The sequence below is a fragment of the Trichosurus vulpecula genome, chromosome 9 (assembly GCF_011100635.1).
Source record: "Trichosurus vulpecula isolate mTriVul1 chromosome 9, mTriVul1.pri, whole genome shotgun sequence".
Lineage (NCBI taxonomy): Eukaryota > Metazoa > Chordata > Mammalia > Diprotodontia > Phalangeridae > Trichosurus > Trichosurus vulpecula.
This window is the reverse complement of record NC_050581.1, coordinates 15,297,853-15,315,621: the sequence shown is the minus strand read 5'-3', so window position 1 is coordinate 15,315,621 and position 17,769 is coordinate 15,297,853. Positions and strand designations below refer to the sequence as shown.

Sequence of the window (17,769 nt, the reverse complement as noted above, 5' to 3'; positions counted from 1 at the left end):
AGGAATCATAGGATCAAATCTTCAGTGCTAAAAGTGACCTTTCAGGACATCTTGTCCAACACCTGCATTTTACAGGTTAGAAAAACTGAAGTCCAGAGTGGTTAAGTTACTTGCCCAAGGTCACACAGGTAGTAAGTAGGAGAGTCAAAATTTGAACCTAGGTCCTCCGATTACAAATCTAAGACTTTTCCCCCTGTGCCATGCTGTTGTTTGTTTGTCTGTTTTTTTAAGGTGGGGAAAGGAGAGAAGAGGGAAGCAAAAGGCTTCCTCTCAAGTCATAGATGAATTATAATCCTAAAGTATTCGTACATGTGCATTGGTTGTTAAGGAGAGCTTTTAGCACTTATTCAATCAAGTGCCCTTGAACACTTTGGCCTTTGTTTTCTTGATTTAATTAGGAGTCATTGATGACCTCCTTGACTCAAGGGAAAGCCTAAGTTTACATGTGTTTCAGTGACATGTTTGTGACATCAGAGGCTTTAGACCACGTGGGTTTAAGTCAAATTTTTTGTGACGCCTTTAGGTCACCTGGGTGAGTCTCATGTGTGACTCACCTTTGACCCCAAACAAGATATATAAACCCAGAGGTTGGCGTTCTCCCTTGGGGCTCTCACTCTTGAAGGTGTGCTGATGTGGAGACTCTGGACAGGTATAATTAAGAGTCCTCCAGCTTGTAAACCCAGATGTTGGGATTTTGTTAAACCCTGGTAACTGTGAATTAAGATTTGAATCAGACAAGGTCTGTCTGTTGATGTTTGTAATTTGTTTGTATTTGCTCTGAAGTTCAGGGTGCTGGCTTTTCCCCCTGACCTAAGTGAATGATATTTGTATGTTGGATTGAAAGAAGATTGTTAACCCCTTATTGCTGCTTTCCTTAGTAAAGCAGATCAAAAGAACCTGTGCCGGCAGCGTTCTTGTTGGGGCTTGTGTTGGTCTTTTACCCCCACAACAGCTGCTAGCTGAATTGTTGCAACAACATGGGCAGAAAGGAGATGAGAAACACAACTCAAGTGTCATCCTGAAGCTAGTCATATCCTTTGTCTCTTAAAATTCATTGGTATTGCTTTACCTACACTTGTATTTACTTATTTGTGTTCACTCCTCCTGCCGCCTCATCTCAGTAGAATGTAACCTTCTTGAGGACAGGGAAAGTTTTGTTTTTATATCCTCGGTGCCTAGCAAAGTACCTAACACATAGTAAGTGCTTAATAAATGCTTGTTTAATTGAATTTGAATGGATTGGATTGGATTGGATCAGATTAGATTGGGAAGAATGTAAAGACAGAAAGAAGTAATTTTATACTATGGTGACCTGACTCAATTCCAATTGCTCTTTGAAATAATTTATAAGATCATCTATAGAGTACTTGAAGAAACAGACACCAGAATTGGCCCTATTGAAGCACCCCTGGCACTAGGGATAGCCTTATCAAAGGCCAGAAGAGAAGCTCATTGATATGAAGGTTCCCAGACAAAGTCCTCAAATATCTCCCTTATAGTCCCAGAAATTATCACTTTAGTCAATTGAGTCAAGGGATTGTTAGGATAATAACTCACATTTACATAGTGCTTTAATGTTTACAGCACACTGTATATACTTACATATAGTCATAGAGGAAGACTTGGAGGGGTGCGAAAACTTGGATTTCCATATGTCAAAATCTTGACCCTACATTTGCAGCTTTTTTGACCAACTATTTTCCTTGGATTCCCCAAAAATTTTCTCTCAAAATATCCCATATCTGCCACACACTACCACCCTATGATTCTATAATTGGAACACTCTCTGAATTTGAGTCTTCTCTACTGATGCCATCACACTGCTCACACAGGCTCAGGAGTCCACAGGCGTATCCTACCTTGGCTGTCCAGTTTCTCTGTGTCATTTTGCCAGCAGTAGATAGGGTGTGAGTGAATATCTGTCCATCATCAGAGATCCATGGGCCACATATTCTACCTTTCTGCTTCACCAAAAAAAAAAAAAAGATAAGCTGGTTTATTATCTACAGAGACAGGCAAGATAACTGATCAGATCAAGTTGATGGAACAGTGAAAAGCAAGTGAAAAAAGAGGGGAAAATGTTATCAGCAATGGAATCACTTAATCCCTATCTTCTGATAAAGGCTAAGCTTTCAACAAAATGTGCTAGTCATTCTGAAGAACTTTGAGAATGACCCTGTTATTTCAGCCTCTTTGTTTCTTCCTCTAATGCAATCAGAAGTCTTTTTTCTGCTCCAAACACATCTCCTGTATTTTTTCTCAAAGAACATCACATACCACCCTCTCAGTAATGTGTTAGATACCTGAGATAGAATCATTATCCTAAGCAAGTAAATAGTATACTCTAACTCCCCACTGAAAAACATTTGATTTGGATTGTTTTTGGTTAGACAAAAAGAAAGAGGAACTCCGAAAGCAGCCATAGTAGTTTCCACTTTTTAAATAGGTTATTCTGGGGGAGCCAGCTCCGATCAATTTAGGAGCCAATTGTTAAATTTTCAATGTGAACATTTACACTTTAGAAATTGGCAAATGCTACAAATCAGGACTTGATATATTGTTTGTGGATTGCATGACCGAGAAAGTGATGGAGAAAATGCTAATGATGCTAATAATAATGATACTAATAAACTTAAAAGTGTGTCCTACATATATTTTTTTAGAGAGCTGGTTATTAAACATTTACCAGCACACCACTGATTATCACCAAAACAACAGTCCTGGACCAGGCTGCACTTTTGCCACACTATATTTGAAGGTAAGCCCCTCTAAAGGACAGTTACTTTTCTTTGTATCTGCAGCACTCAACACAGTACTTAGCTTAATGAATTGATTGATTGATTTGACTTTTATTCTTGCTTCATGTTTATACAGTGCTTTAAGGTTTTTCAAGAATTTTTTGTTATACATTATCTCATTTGATCCTCACAACAAACCAGTGAGGTAAGATGCTATTATCATATCCATTTTACAGATTAGAAATTGAGACTCAGAGAAATTAATTGACCTACTCAAAATCACTCAACTAATAAGTGTATGAGGCAGGATTCAAACCCAATCAGTCAACAAGCATTTCACAGGATCACAGATTTAGAGCTAGAAGGAACTTTAGAGGTCAAGTCTAACCCTTTTGTTTTAAAGATGAGGAAACAGAATCCCAGAGAACTTAAATAATTTTCTCTGGGCCACATAGCCAGTAATTGTCTGAGGGGGCAGTATTTGAATCCTTCTTCCTCACTCTAAATATAAGTGTCTTACATGTCACGAGTAACATGTTTTGTAAATTTTGCAAAAGGCTTTGTAAATTGGTAAATGTTTTGTAAATTGTAAAGTTTGATATATATGTGTGTGTGTGCGTATATATATTGTATATGTGTATGTGTATATATGTGTGTATAAATATATGTGTGTATATGTATGTGAACATATATATGCGTATAATTATTAAAGGGTTTAGAGATGGAAGCAATTTTCAAGGTAAAAACTGATCTAACTTCCTTCATTTTAGATATGAAGAAACAGAATCTCAGAACAGGATTCAAACCCAGGCCCTGGGACACTAAGTCCAGGAGTTCCTCCATTGTGTCTTTTGTCACAATTTGTTGGCTTGATTCTAAATAGATATAACTGAAATACACCAAATAAATGAGCAGAGTATTAAGTTTACTCCAGTGGTGTCAAACTCAAATAGAAATAGAGGTCACTGAACCAAAAATAAGTACATACCCTTAAGAGCTGCACATAGTCTTAGAAAACTAGATATTAATGATAAAACATTACCTATGCTTTATTGTATTTTTATTTATTCATAATAGGTTCTTGTTATCTATCAAGTATTTTAGCAGGTTTTGTGGATAAAAAAACCAAAAATTAATACTAAAATATTATCTATGTGTTATTATATTTTTATTTATTTACAATAGTTTCTTGTTCTCTTCTAAACCACAATCAATCAAGCATGTAAATACCTACTCTGTGCTAGGTGTTGTAGCTAAAACAACAACAACAAAAAAAAAGTCAAAATTTCCTAATCTGCAAAATGCGCATAAAATTGGAATCACTTTCACTTTTGGACAGCTCTTAACTGTATTTTTTTAAAGTATCTACCTCTGTTGAAAGACAAGTACTTGGTTGACTTCAAAATATTAAACACACTTTAGTTAAATACTGCAAGTTAGGGAGTAAATGAACCATTTTAAGGGTGAATTTTATTTCATTTGTTCAATGGTTCATTTAAATGAACCATAACTGAGGATTAACATTTATTCAGTGTCCATCTATTTATTCAGTGGCTATGTCTATGCTGTATGCTGCTTGATGATAACTGCTTAGGCCAACATTCAGAGAATGATATACATTTATCTTTTTTAGAAAGAAAGGTAGAACTCATTATTCAATTTGTAGTTTACTTCCAAGTCATTTAACTCTGCTTGCCTTAATTCCTCATCTATAAAATGATCTGGAGAAGGAAATGGCAAACCACTCAAGTGTCTTTTCAAAGAAAACCCCAAACGGGTCACGAAGAGTTGGACAAGACTGAAATAACTGAACAACAATTGTGTGATCACAAGCAAGTCATTTCACATCTCAAACCTTGTATTTCTCCATCTGTAAAGTTGGGATGATGGTACTTTTAGTACCTATCACTCAAGGCTATTAGGAGAATTAAATGAGATAATGTAGGTAAAATGCTTTGTTAATCTTAAAGTGCCATCAAAATCACTTAATACTAAGTAAATGTTTATTAAGCTCCTATTATGTTCTAGTCAATTTCCTATATATCAGCTAATTTATATTGTACTTCAATTATTTCATTTATTCCTCACAACATTTAAAGTGAGGACACTACAACCAAGACAGAGTAAGTGACTTGCCCAGAGTCACCCAGCTAGTAAGTGTCTGAGGCAAGATTCAAATTCAGGTCTTCTTGATTCCAAGTCCAGTCTCTGAAGATTAAAAAAAAAAATTAAAGGCCCTGCCCTCCAGGAGCTTATATAATCTTGTCATTCAATAAATGACTTCACCCCATAGAAAAAGCACATAGAAATCATCACAATACTAACTGCTACTAACCAGGAAAGCCAGAGGACAAGAATGAATGTTGGCATGGTGGACACAGCAGTTCTCTCCATTTGCTTCTTTCCCGTTGGCAGGGCACTCTACATCTTCACAGAATTTCTTTGCAGCAGTTGCATTGCTAGACAAACAAAATGTTTGGAGGTTTTTTTTCTCTCATTTCCTCCTTGTACTATCCCTTCTCCCCTTTCCTCCCCCATTTCCACAAGCTGCATTCCTAGATCCAAGAAAGGTCAATCCATGCCCTATTCATTAAACCACATGTAAAAGTAAAAATTAATAAATTCACATGGTTTATTTCAGTCAGGGCAAATACACTGCATTTTAATTTCTGTTTTGGTAGGTACTCAGATTTGGCTTCCTCTGATGACCCTATCCCTTAAATGTTGATATCTAAATGGAATAGCAAAAAGTTCTCCAAATAGCGGGTACAAAATATGAAGCCTTATCAGAAAATTGAGCCAAACAACTGAATGTTAGTTGTAGTGGACCTATAATAGGCTGGGCTAAAGAAAATATACTCTTGGGATTAAGAGTACTCCTTCTTTGTTGGAGATAGCCTACCTTTTCTGTAACATGGAGCTGCAAGGGGAGTGTCCATGAATGAGAAAACACTCTGACCCTCAGCCAAGTTCTCATTTACCATAAACATCATGTGAGCATCAATTTAGCAAAATAATCAGCATTTCTAGAAGATGCCTTTTATTTATTACATTTGGGGTGACTATCTACATAGACAAGGGAGAATGGAAGAATTCAGAGATGATTGGAAGGGATATTACATTGGAAGGAATTATAAGGGATTTTGTTTTAAACTAATCCAACCATTTCATTTGCAACTCAAAGAGGTTCAAGGATTTCCTAAGGTCACACAGAAGTGAACAGGAATGTACAGTTAAAGAAAAGAAAATCTGATAAATTTTGATAAATGATATTGCTAATTGTAGCTAATGTTTACCTACCAAAACAAAATAAACAAATGAAACCTTTATTTTTCTTCAATGTTTTTAAGACTGCATCTCATTAATAGCTTCAACTCATTATTCCCCATTTTGGTTGTGTAGACACAACCATGTAGCAGGAATCATACAGTGGCCAGTCAGGAGAGTTGCAACAAGGAGGTGAACATGTATTGATGTACAAAGAGCAAGAAACACTTGGTTCTTTGTTAACAATGAAAATGCTTTCAGATAACATGTAGGCAACCCTCACCAAAACTGCAATAGAGATGAAAGCCTTGACAATCTCATCAGGTTAAGTACAACTTTTGTGGACGCCACAATAGTAATAACCATTTCTAATTCATAATTGTTCACTAAGTACTTTAATCCATTCTTATTCTTAAGGTATCAGTCAAATTATTTCAGAGGAACTGAAATATTTGGAGATATTTTGCTATTGAGTAACATTGACCATACAGTCAAGGCAGAGATGAAGAAGCTGCATAATATAGTGCAAGGAGCATTAGATCAATATCTTCCAGCTCAAACACTTATTAGCCATGTGACTGAATATGTTGCTTAATCCCTCATCTGAAAAACAGGGAGGGTATTTCTTATATTAACTAATGATAACTAACATGTATATACTAATATAATACAACATATATATCATATGTATTGTATATACATACAATATATATCATATATTCCATTACATTGGAATCATTGTTCCAATACTTCAAGAATTTATGATTATATTGATGAGTACTTCCTTTACTAGTGAAGACTGAAATCTATCTACAATCTCCATAGATCATTTTCAAGAATATTTGTGACAAAATAATGATGATGATGACAAACAGCCTGCAACCAATAAGTCGATGTTCAGTTGTTTCAGTTGTGTTTGACTCTTTGTGATCCCATTTGGGGTTTTCTTGGCAAACACACTGGAATGTTTTGCCATTTTCTTCTCCACCTCATTATACATCATCTGTATGAAATGAGGCAAAACAGAGTTAAGTGACTTGCCCAGGGTCACACAGGCAGTACATGTCCAAGGACAGATTTGAACTTAGGAAGATGAGTCTTCCTGACTCCAGGTCCACCTAGTTGCCCCAAACTTCTCCAAACTTAGCCAAGCTGGTCTTCATAAGACAAACATGGTTCATCACTGAATACATAGTGTCTTTCTAACTTGGCAAAACCTTCCAGAATTTGAACTCTCTTGGTATATTATTTGGGAAATTATAGTAATCACTAAATCAGTGGGAATGTAGTGGAACAGACCTGGATTCTACCCTGAGAATGCTTAGTGATTCTGAGATCTTCAACAAAATATTTACCCTCTCTGAGCTGCCATTTCATTTTCTGTAAAATGTGAATAATAGTGCTTACTCTGCCTATGTCGGAAGACTTGTGATAAGGATAAAATGAACCAATATACATGAAAACTCTTTGTAAAGCAATAGTGATAATGAAGACCTTGTGTAATTCCTAAGCCTGCGCTCCCTAAGGCCACACTACCAAGCCAGGCAATTTGAAACTAAGGGAGCTTTTGCTCTCTGTATCACTTTTGTGGTATGTGTGGTATGTTTCTTTCATTTTCAATCTGAATAACATCATTCCACAGGAAAAAAAAAATTTGTTCAGGAGTCAATAATTTCAGTTAATCCTTCACCATTCCATAATGCATGTTATATTATCTGAAATACTATGGTGCTTTTTTTCTAAATAATGTTCCTAGCTGACTGAATCACAGCAATTTTAAAATGCCTGAATCTTCTAGTTAAGTTTAAAAAAAAGAAATCTGTTTTGTAACCTGGCTCAACGCTTACAATGAGTTTATCTTTGTGAGTTCTACCATAGATGCTCTGCACAAATATAAGAGGAAAAATACCCAAATTGAAATGTGAAAGGAATTTCAATGAGGGAAAAGCAGTGGTTTTTATGTGAGTGATGCATATTCTTATTCTTCTTATGCTGAAACTGGTTACAGTAAGTTTCATAACTGGCTCAAGCCATTTAGTTTGATTGAACTGAATGGAGATTTAAGTACCATTTAGTCATAGATGATTAGTAAATGGGATCACTTAAAACAATAGATGAAAAAAAGTGTTAGCAAAATCTTTCACCAATTAGTTTCTGTTCTTTCCCTCATTCCCTATGTAATTTTTTTTCCCATTTAAATTTTACACCATGATTTAATAAGTAGTTAGCTTCAAAAAGGTTCTAGGTACTCTAATAAAACCCATTAGTTTATTTCACTGAATAGAAATCAGTAATCAAAGTATGACAAATAAAAGGAAAGGGAGCTAGTATTCTGCCTAAAATATTTTGAGCCTCCTTTGTGCTTGTTATTCAAAGGTTTCAGTCATGTCTGACTCTTCATGACCCCATTTGGGGTTTTCTTGGAAAAATATTAGAGTAGTTTGGCATTTCTCTTTCAGCTCAGTTAAGTGACTTGCTCAGGGTCACAGCTGGTAAGTGTCTGAGACCAGATTTGAACTCACAAAGATGACCTTCCTGACTTCAAAGCCCAGCACTCTATACACTACACAACTTAACTACCCTATTAAGCCTCCTTACAACCACTCTTATCAGCCTTAGTCACTACATTTCTAGAGGTCTTTTTCTTCTCTTTCCCTGGCTACACTGAAGGATAGCCACAGTTGTCAATCAGTCATTAAACATTTATCCACTTTCTATGGGCCAGGCAGTGTGCTAAGAGTTGGGAATATAAAGAAAGGTAAAAGGCAATCTCTGCTGTCAAAGAGCTCAGAGTTGCTTCTGGGAGAAAAAGTGAAATTTAAGAACTCCATTGACATTCGTGGGAAAATTAATAGTGTAAATCCTTTCAAATGTATAATGATACAAAACATGGAGACATTTAGAAAGTTATTGGATTTTAAGGTTTAAAGATGCCTTTGAGATCTTTTACTCTATCTACTTCAGGGAATAAATGAAAAAATTGAGGCTTTCAGATGCAAAGTGACTTGCCCATGGTCACACATTAAGTTAGGGAAAAAGCTGAGATTAGAAGCCAAGTTCTTTCAGTGCACTGTCTACTGTGCCATGTTCCCTTTCTTCATTAGTCATTTGCACTGAATAATTGTCAGGTGTGACAGTGCTATTAAATGTGGGGAGCCAGCTATATCCTGGTTAGTGTTTAGGCCTCTTAGACCTCTGCAAGGCAGGGTCAATTGAAGATAGGTCTATGCAAGGCAAACGCTATCTAAGGATAAGAAGATGTGGCAGAGAAAACCCAACTTCTCAGCTGATTTCCAGCATGGGAAAGTGCAGAAATGTTTCAATATGTTTACCCACATGGGAAAGAACAGAAATGTTTCAGTTTGGTTAACTGGTAGGAGACTAGCTTCTTGTTCCCAGGAACAAGGAGATAAAAAATATATTAACTATTACTTCATTGTACTTTTCTGAGAAGTTAGGATGACTCAGCAATTAACCTGTATAAAAGATTGTCATTGTCCCCATTAAAAGCAATCTGTAGCCAGACTATACGACTAGCCAAGCCACATGTCTGTGTCTTTTTTGGGTCAATTACTTCATCCATACAATCGCGCAGCTCTTCACATTAAATGTCCTCCTTATTCATCCGATGCAGAATATAGTCATCCTTTCCACATGGGGAGAGAGAGGGGTTAGGGATGCAGTGCTCCACAATCTGAAAAGTACACTTAAAAAGTTTTGGGCCCTGCTTTCATAACAGAGAAGAAGTCTGAATTATTATGGCATTAAAAGATAAAATATGTTGATGTTATATACACCAGACTTATATTTATGCATTTCTGAGTTTCCAAACTTTTTCTGTGTTATCTACTGGCTTTCACATGTCATCTGTGACCTCCACAAAACTTCCCCAAAAATTCTCATTTAATTTCTTATGCCACCCTGTGGGAAAGTGGCGATGTGTCCTGTGTGATTGCCTTTTAAATACATGTAGAGTATGTCCTCCCTGATGCAATTTTTTCTCACCATTCTTTTGGTGCCATGTTCTGTGTCTTCTTTTTTACTTCCTGTTAAAGGGGAGAAACCTTTGAGAGGAAGGGGAGGAAAGAAAGAATGGTTAGTGCACTAAACTAAGAAAATTTTTAGGGAGTGTTTTATCAAGCAAATGTAAGCTTCACTTCACTCTCTGATAGAAAAATAACAAATCACTTTACTCAATTCTTTCAATTTAGTTTGAACTCATACCCATTTCAATGAATCCTGTTACAATGAAGACCAAAGAGGGTGGCACCTCAATTCATCTATTTTAGTAGAATTGCACTGTCCATTGAACATCACTCAGAGTAGATGGGCCATCATGAGAGCACAGCCCTTTTCTCTCTACTCCCCACCACTCCCAATGAAGTAAATAGTTTTATTGAAGAAAAGGTTCTTACTTTAGGCATACTAGGGTCCATCTTAATAGCAACTCCTATCCTCACTCATTAACCCAAGCAGAATGATAAGAAGAGAAAGGGAAAAAGAGAGGGTTCCAGATTAAGCCTGATCCAGGACAGGGTATAAAAATAAAAGAAGCCTTATGTAGGGCTCTTGTAGAAGCAAATTCTTGAGATACCCACCAATTAAAACCAACTTCTAGAGCTCCCACTGATTTTGCTAATAATATTCAACTAACAGGATTTGACCTGTCATTTACAGCCAACTCTCAGTTAAGCAAGCATTTATTGGACAGTTTATTAATTTTCCAGGTCTTATTTCTCTTGTTCCAACTTTGAGGCATTACAAAGTTTGTACTATCTTGAATTGGAGGAGCAAGGATGAAAGTGTAGCTCTGGTTTTAAAAGGGTAGGAGCAGGGTGAGTTGTAGTAGAAAGAATATTGAAGCTATAATTGTCTAAACTGGTATATTTCATTTATCTGAAGGTGATATCCTCCATTATGAAGGATAATTTATGTGACTGATCCTTAGACAGAGACCACAGACTCATGTAACCTACTTACATTAACTTTTCATTGATTGCAAAAGGATCAGTGAATATCCAAAAGTGATCTATCCAGATGGGAAGAGGTCTGAATTTAATGATCACATGCATTACAACTTATTTCCACAAGTAGGTCATTGTTGCACTTATCAGAGAATTTTGGAAATGCATGACATTGGTAAGTATTTTGAAACTTGAAGCAGCTCCTAGGCAAGGTTATACCTGTGGGAAAGGATTCCATTTCTGATAGCATATTCATAAAAGTCATCTGAAGCAAAGACAGCATAGGTCACATTAAAAGGCTCCCCACTTATAGTCTTCTCTGGTGGCCGCTGAACCCATGCCATCTCTAGCCCTAGAAAGAAAGCATAACTCAATAGCATTGATTATTTCACACAAAACAATAGCACAGGACAAAATTTTAATGTGCTAACCCCAGGATTTCTGAGTGCTTTATTTTTTAAAAAACCATTTGCAAACAAAGATTATCAAGAATATCATGAACGAGTTTCCCTTCCATTCATGCCCCACCAGGCCATCCCACCATTTTCACCAGAGACTATAATGTCAGGATTACGGACTGCTGGGTCTGCCCAGTGATCACAACAAATTCCCAGTCTTCAGAAAAACAGTGTTTCCCAATGGTATCATATGGTTTCTGAAGATTAAATGTCTCCAAAGCATTCTTTACAGGAAAGAAGTTATAGCTCATCTTTTGAAGTTCAGTTACAAAGTATGAATCTGATTCCCTCCTGTAGTAGAAAAGATGTTTCCTACCACTGGGCAACTTGTACTTGTAACACAAGAAAAATCAGTATATTTGCTTTTAATTTTCACCTTGGCATGATATGTTATTTATAATGGCTTGAAACACATTAAAATCTTCTTTTAAAAAAGATAGATTAGCCTTTCTCTATGATTTTAACTCATTCTTTTTTTTTTAGAGATGGAAGTAAATTTATTTTTTTAATTCCATACTTTATTATTTAAATTTTTTAGTTTTCAGCATTGATTTCCACAAGATTTTGAATTACAAATTTTCTCCCCATTTCTACCCTCCTGCCCACTCCAAGATGGCATATATTCTGATTGCCCTGTTCACCAGTCAGCCCTCCTTTCTGTCACCTGCCTCTCACTCCCCCCATCCCTTTCCCCCTTACTTTCTTGTAGGGCAAGATAGACTTCTATGGGTGAGTGTTCCTGTGAGCACTACACCCGCTCTCTCCAGGAGCATAATAAAATGCCTTCCTCTGATCACTCTGGTCTTGAGTTCTTTGGGTGAGAATGGGCAAATCACATGGCTCTTCCCAAGGTCAAGTGAAGGGAAGCAATAGGCATTGGAAGCTCGCTGGGCTTACTCCCGGATGTTGTATTGGGGTGTCCTGTGATCCCCATTGTGGTGTTAAGAGGGCTACCACTCCGGATTCTCTTGGGGAACCCTGTGGTCTGCACAGCCTTCTTAAGGGGACATCACTTGGGATTTCCGGCCCTGTCTCAGGAGCCTTGTGATCTTACCGCCGTCCTAAAGGGCCATCACTTGGGTCCTTCTTAGAGTCTGACCCTTAGGAGGCCCTGTGATCCCCACAGATTAAGGGGGGGGGGCTACCACTTGGTCCTCCTCTGGGAGTCCTGTGGTCTATACAGCCTTCCCTAGGGATTATCACAGGGTTCTTCCTCAGGACTTTGGCCCTGTCTAGGAAGTCCAATGATCCCCAAAGCTGCATGTTCTCACAATTTGGGGAAGTCCGGTGATCCCCAAAACCATGTTTCTCACAATTTGGGGGCCTGCCACAGGATTCTGGAGACCCCAGGAAGGGTGAGTAAGATAGAGTGGGAAGAGCGCTCCCACTCACTGTTAGAGCAGTCCCACTGTCTAAGCTGAAAACCCCCTGGAGGCTCTGAAGGACTCGAGACCTTGTTTGAACAAGAAGAGTGTGAAGACCAACACAAAAGGGAATGGCCAGAGACTGTGCAAGTCAGGTCACCTGAGCAAGGTAGGAACAAATGGGTAGTACTGCCTTGTCAAGTCTGGGGGTTCTAGGTTGAGAAGTAAGGTTTGCCTAGAACGGGAAATAAGAGCTCTAAGAAAAAGGTACCTGGGGGGTTAGGAAGAATGTTGGCTAGCTGGGAAGACAATAAGTTGACCCAGGGAAAGTGCACCTAGGTGGGGAGAATGGATTTCCCCTAGTGCTTGGAAGAAAAGCACTCGTGGGTCGACCCAGGGAAAGTGATTTGGTTTAATGTTGGAAGTGAGTCTGAATTCAAATTCTAAATTGTTCATGTGAAATGTCTGTCTAATGTTTTGCCTGTGTTTTTTTGTTCTATGTTCAGGTAAAAATGTTTAACTCTAGGAGACTGAAATGTGCTCCTTTGGTATTAAAATAGTTAGATAAGGAATCAGAGCTGAAGCTGCCAGCTGGGAGGACTGGGGGCTCTGAATTAAGGGTTGGTTAGATTCTAAAGGAAAAAAAAATCTGTATTTTGTATTGAGTCAGTCTATCTAACATCAAGCAAAGTGTTTTAAAAACTAGAAGTAAAAGGGGTCAGTATGAAAAATTGGATGACCACTTTAAAGAAGTTCAGTGGTCCACTTAGAATGTGATTAAAAATTGTTGGTTATTTTTAAGTTTTAAGGTAAAAAGAAAGCAGCTGGGGAAAGGGAAAGCTGGGTGAGTATGTAATTTATTATTTATTTGAAATATTTGAGGTAATTTGGGTCAAGATTAGGGAAAGAAAGATTGAAATTGGAGATACGAAGAGTAAAAAGTTTCAGTAAAGATTGGGAAAGAAAGAGAGATAGAAAAGGAATTTAGGTGAGGGTTGTAGAGTGGCGGCTTGCAACCACCTGGAATTCAGTCCATGTGCTGCTCTTAGCTGCCATGTGCTTTTGGCCACCCCCTCCCCACCACTCCACCTTAGAAGACTGGGTGTGTCAATTAGGAGCTGAAGCTAAAGAAACTTGTAACCTGATTGGAAAATAGGGCTGACTAGTTAGTGCTTAGAAAGGTAGCCTGCTTTGCTCTCAAGGGGCTGCCAGGCCCCACCTAGGGAGGATCCCTTAGAAAACTGAAAGGGATTTTTCCCTTTATCAGAGGCAGCAGGCTGAAGGGGAAACTGAGAAACATTTTAGCTTGGTATAGAGAATGAGTGGGGGAGTTGCAAACCCATGTGCTCTTAAGGACCACTCCCTCTTATCTTTCTAAGAGTCCAAAAGGTTTTTTTTCTTTGGAGAAGTGCCCACACCCCTTCCCCCTCAAAAATCCTTAGAATCCTTAGGCATTTTGTTAATTGCCAGTATGCATAAGATGAAGCTTGGAGAAAGCAGGGTGCTAAATTCAAAACTGGATGGTTCTTAAAGCAAATAATGATATGAAATAAAGTTTTCTTTTTTTATATAAGTTTAGCCAGGCAAATATTCCTAATACCTGGGCAGAATTAATGTCCATACTCAACCTCCTGTTTATGGGAGAAGGAAAGGGTAAGATTAGAAAGGCAGCCATGGAGGGATGGGAAAGGAGACACCCTCCAGGACCAGGAGTGGTAACTGCAGATAGAAAATTCCCAAATGAAGATCCAAGCTGGGATAACAATATTAAAGAACATCATAGGAATATGCAGGATCTTAGACAATTGGTAATTGAAGGGATGAGGGAAACTGTGACAAATTCACAGAATATAAGCCTTTTGAAATTAAAAAAAAAATGAATCTCCTTCTCAGTTCCTAGAAATAATGAGGAGATATTCAGGATCCTGTTGAAGAGGTTAAATCAAAATGATGGTTGTTAGTGAACTATCGGTTTCTGGGGGTGCTCAGGACCCCAAGGTGCCTATACTCTGGGTCTTGCCAAAGGATTGCGACTTGGGCCTTCTCAGCCAAGGGAAGGGACGGGGTTTGTTGGGGGTTCACCATGATGGGTTGTCTTGGGAGGTCCCACCCTTTGTGACGCCTGTTTTCACAGGTGGGCCAGATTTAGTCTGGGCTGAGCTAGATTGAATCTGAGCACCTTCATGGAGGCAAGATGGAGATTATATATACAAAGATTGTAGGAGGGATTGAGGGGTGGTCTGGGGTGACTAGAGGAGAGCTTTAGGAAGGGTCTTGAGGAGGAGTCTGGGGAGGATGAGATAAGGTCAGACCCCAGCAACCAAGAAAATGGGATTGGGGGTGGGAAGTAGCTGAAGGCATGGATATTGATAGTATCAAGTGTGGGAAGTAGCTGGACAATAAAGGGCAAGGCTAGGTAGAGATTTGGGCCTAATGATAATGTAAGGCTTATGGCCTTAGTGATGAGGGCACAGTCTCTGGGAACCCCTTGAACCCTTGAACTCTCCTTGAATCTTCCCACTCTACCTGGCCTTGGCCTGAGGCTATAACCATTAAGCCCAAATGCCTACCTTGCCCAGTCCTCTATTGTCCAGCTGTTTCCTACCCTTAATCTTGTCTTCCCAACGACCTCCCGCCCTTAATCATGTTTCCCATCCTTAAACCTGATCAAAATATCTATACCCTAGCTCTGCTACCCCAGCCCTTTATGGGTTGTTATTTCCATACAGCTTTCAGCTATTTCCCCCACCCAGGAGTCTGACTTCATCCCAGTCCTTTCAGGCTCCTCCTTAGACTCCTCCTTAAGTCCTTCCCTAGACCCCTCCTCTGGCCACCCCAGACCACCCCTCAATCCCTCCCACAACCTTTGTGTATATAATCTCCATCTTGCCTCCATGAAGGTGGTCAGATCCAATCTAGCTCAGATTGGTCTGGCCCGCTTTCCTTACAGGCGTCGCAAGGGGTGGGATGTCTTGGGGGCAGGCCTATGTGGCTAACTCTTAATAAACTTTATCTTTTCCCTTGGCTGAGAAAGCTTGAGTCGAATTCTTTCGGCAGGACCCAGTGTTTCGGTACTTTGGGGTGTCGAGCACCTCTCACCCCAAACCCTCATCATTTAGGGAAGGCCAGATCTAGTTGGAAGATTCAAGGACAGTTCAAGGGGGCTCCCAGAGACTGTATTCCAGATTGAAGAGGGTTCCCAGAGACTGTGCCCTCATCACTGTGGCCCAAGGGATGGTAAAGGTAAATTTTGTCACTAGAGCATGGCCAGATATAAAAAAGAAATTGCAAAAATTAGAGAGATGGAGTGAAAGACCAATAGATGAAATATTGAGAGAGGCTCAGAAAGTGTATGTGAGGCAGGAGGATGAAAGACAGAAACAGAAAGCTTGGGTCATGGCCAATACTATGAGGGAAGTTATGAGGAAGCAAGAAGGAAGAGGCGATCATAAACAATCCTTAAGGGAGAATCTCAAAGGGCACAGGGCTTCAGGATATAGGAGAGATGTGGGTAAATGGGCAGGTAGGACAACCTGTTACTATTGTAATAAAGGACATTTTAAGAGAGAGTGTCCTGAGTTAAGAAAGGAAGAACAGGTAGCTCCCCTCCTCACTTTTGAGGAAGAAGACTATTGGGGTCCAGACCCAGCTGAGAAACCCTAGTAAACCTAAAGTTTGGGGATCATAAAGAAGACATAATATTCTTGGTGGACACAGGGACAGAGAGATCTTCCCATTGAGGTAAAAATTGGGAGAAAAACCCTAAAGGTTATGGGAGTTAAGGGTGAGGATGGACCCCTATCTTTTGGAAGGGTCAACAGGTTTTCACTCAATTTTTTATATATACCAGAAGTAATAGGATCAACAATTCCTATATATGGTAATCTGGAAATGCAATTGATGTCATCTGGAATTTATTGTTTCCGTATTTCTAAAATTCTCTTAGATTGTGAAATTTAAGAAGACCATTATGTGATTTTAATCTGACCTTGATACATGTGAATTGGGTGCCTTTAAAGGATGTGATGAAAATTTGATAATTCTAAACTGTCATATTTGGTTTAGAAATGTATTTACCTAGACTGAAATGAGTAGTTCAAATTTTACATACATGATAATGTTTAGGGCATTATTACATTTCTATAGTATAAATTGTGTTAGAGTTACACTAGGTTAAAAAGTTGGACAATTGCTGTAACCTAAGAAATTATAACTTCCAAGTTTTGTCTGGAAGTTCAGTTGAAATTGTTTTTGCTATAAATCAAGTATTTATACAAAGGCCTTGTTGGGTCCTCTTGTAATCTCTGTCAATTCAGGATACATTGTGAACAGTTAAAATGTGGTTTTATAAACAGTAATGTTTTCTTTTACAAAGCTAACAGTATTGGGCCTTAGAAATTAAAATGTTACCACTAGTGATTAAAATAATTCCTCTTGTAATTTAGATGTTGTTAGATTAAGAATTGTAGTTAATTAAGAAATTGAGGTTGTTAACTGAACCAAGGACTTTTGGATATTCAATCTTGTGTAAAAGTTTTCAGGGTAGAGGGATTCCTATGGACAAAACTTTTAAAGTCCTGGTAGACTTTGTTATTGTGATAAAGCTAATTTAATTGGGTATGTAATGTATAGAAACTAAGTGTTCTCCCCATCACAACACCTTTTTTTGACTAAAGAAATTTTGTGATATCCAGAAATTCTGTAATAACAAAGAATTGAGTTGTTGTAATACTTTGAAAAATATAGGGGTGTGATTTTCAAGCCTATATCATCTAAAGATATATTTATCGGGGCAGCTAGATGGTGCAGTGAGTAGAGCACTGGCCTTGGAGCCAGGAGGACCTGAGTTCAAATCCGGGCTCAGACACTTGACACATGTACTGGCTGTGTGACTTTGGGCAAGTCACTTAACCCCAATTGCCCTGCCTTCCCCCCCTCAAAAAAAAGATATATTTATGTATGTTAATCTGGAGGTTTA

At 38.4% G+C, this 17,769-nt stretch overlaps 1 protein-coding gene across 1 annotated transcript in view; it reads right to left on the bottom strand.

Moving 5' to 3' along the window:
- Positions 1-17,769, bottom strand: part of LOC118831168 (receptor-type guanylate cyclase gcy-1-like) — a 139,876-nt gene that overhangs the window by 115,451 nt on the left and 6,656 nt on the right. The window contains 3 exon segments of the mRNA XM_036738341.1: positions 1,860-1,964; positions 5,074-5,197; positions 11,189-11,321. Coding sequence (XP_036594236.1) covers positions 1,860-1,964; positions 5,074-5,197; positions 11,189-11,321 — 362 coding nt within the window.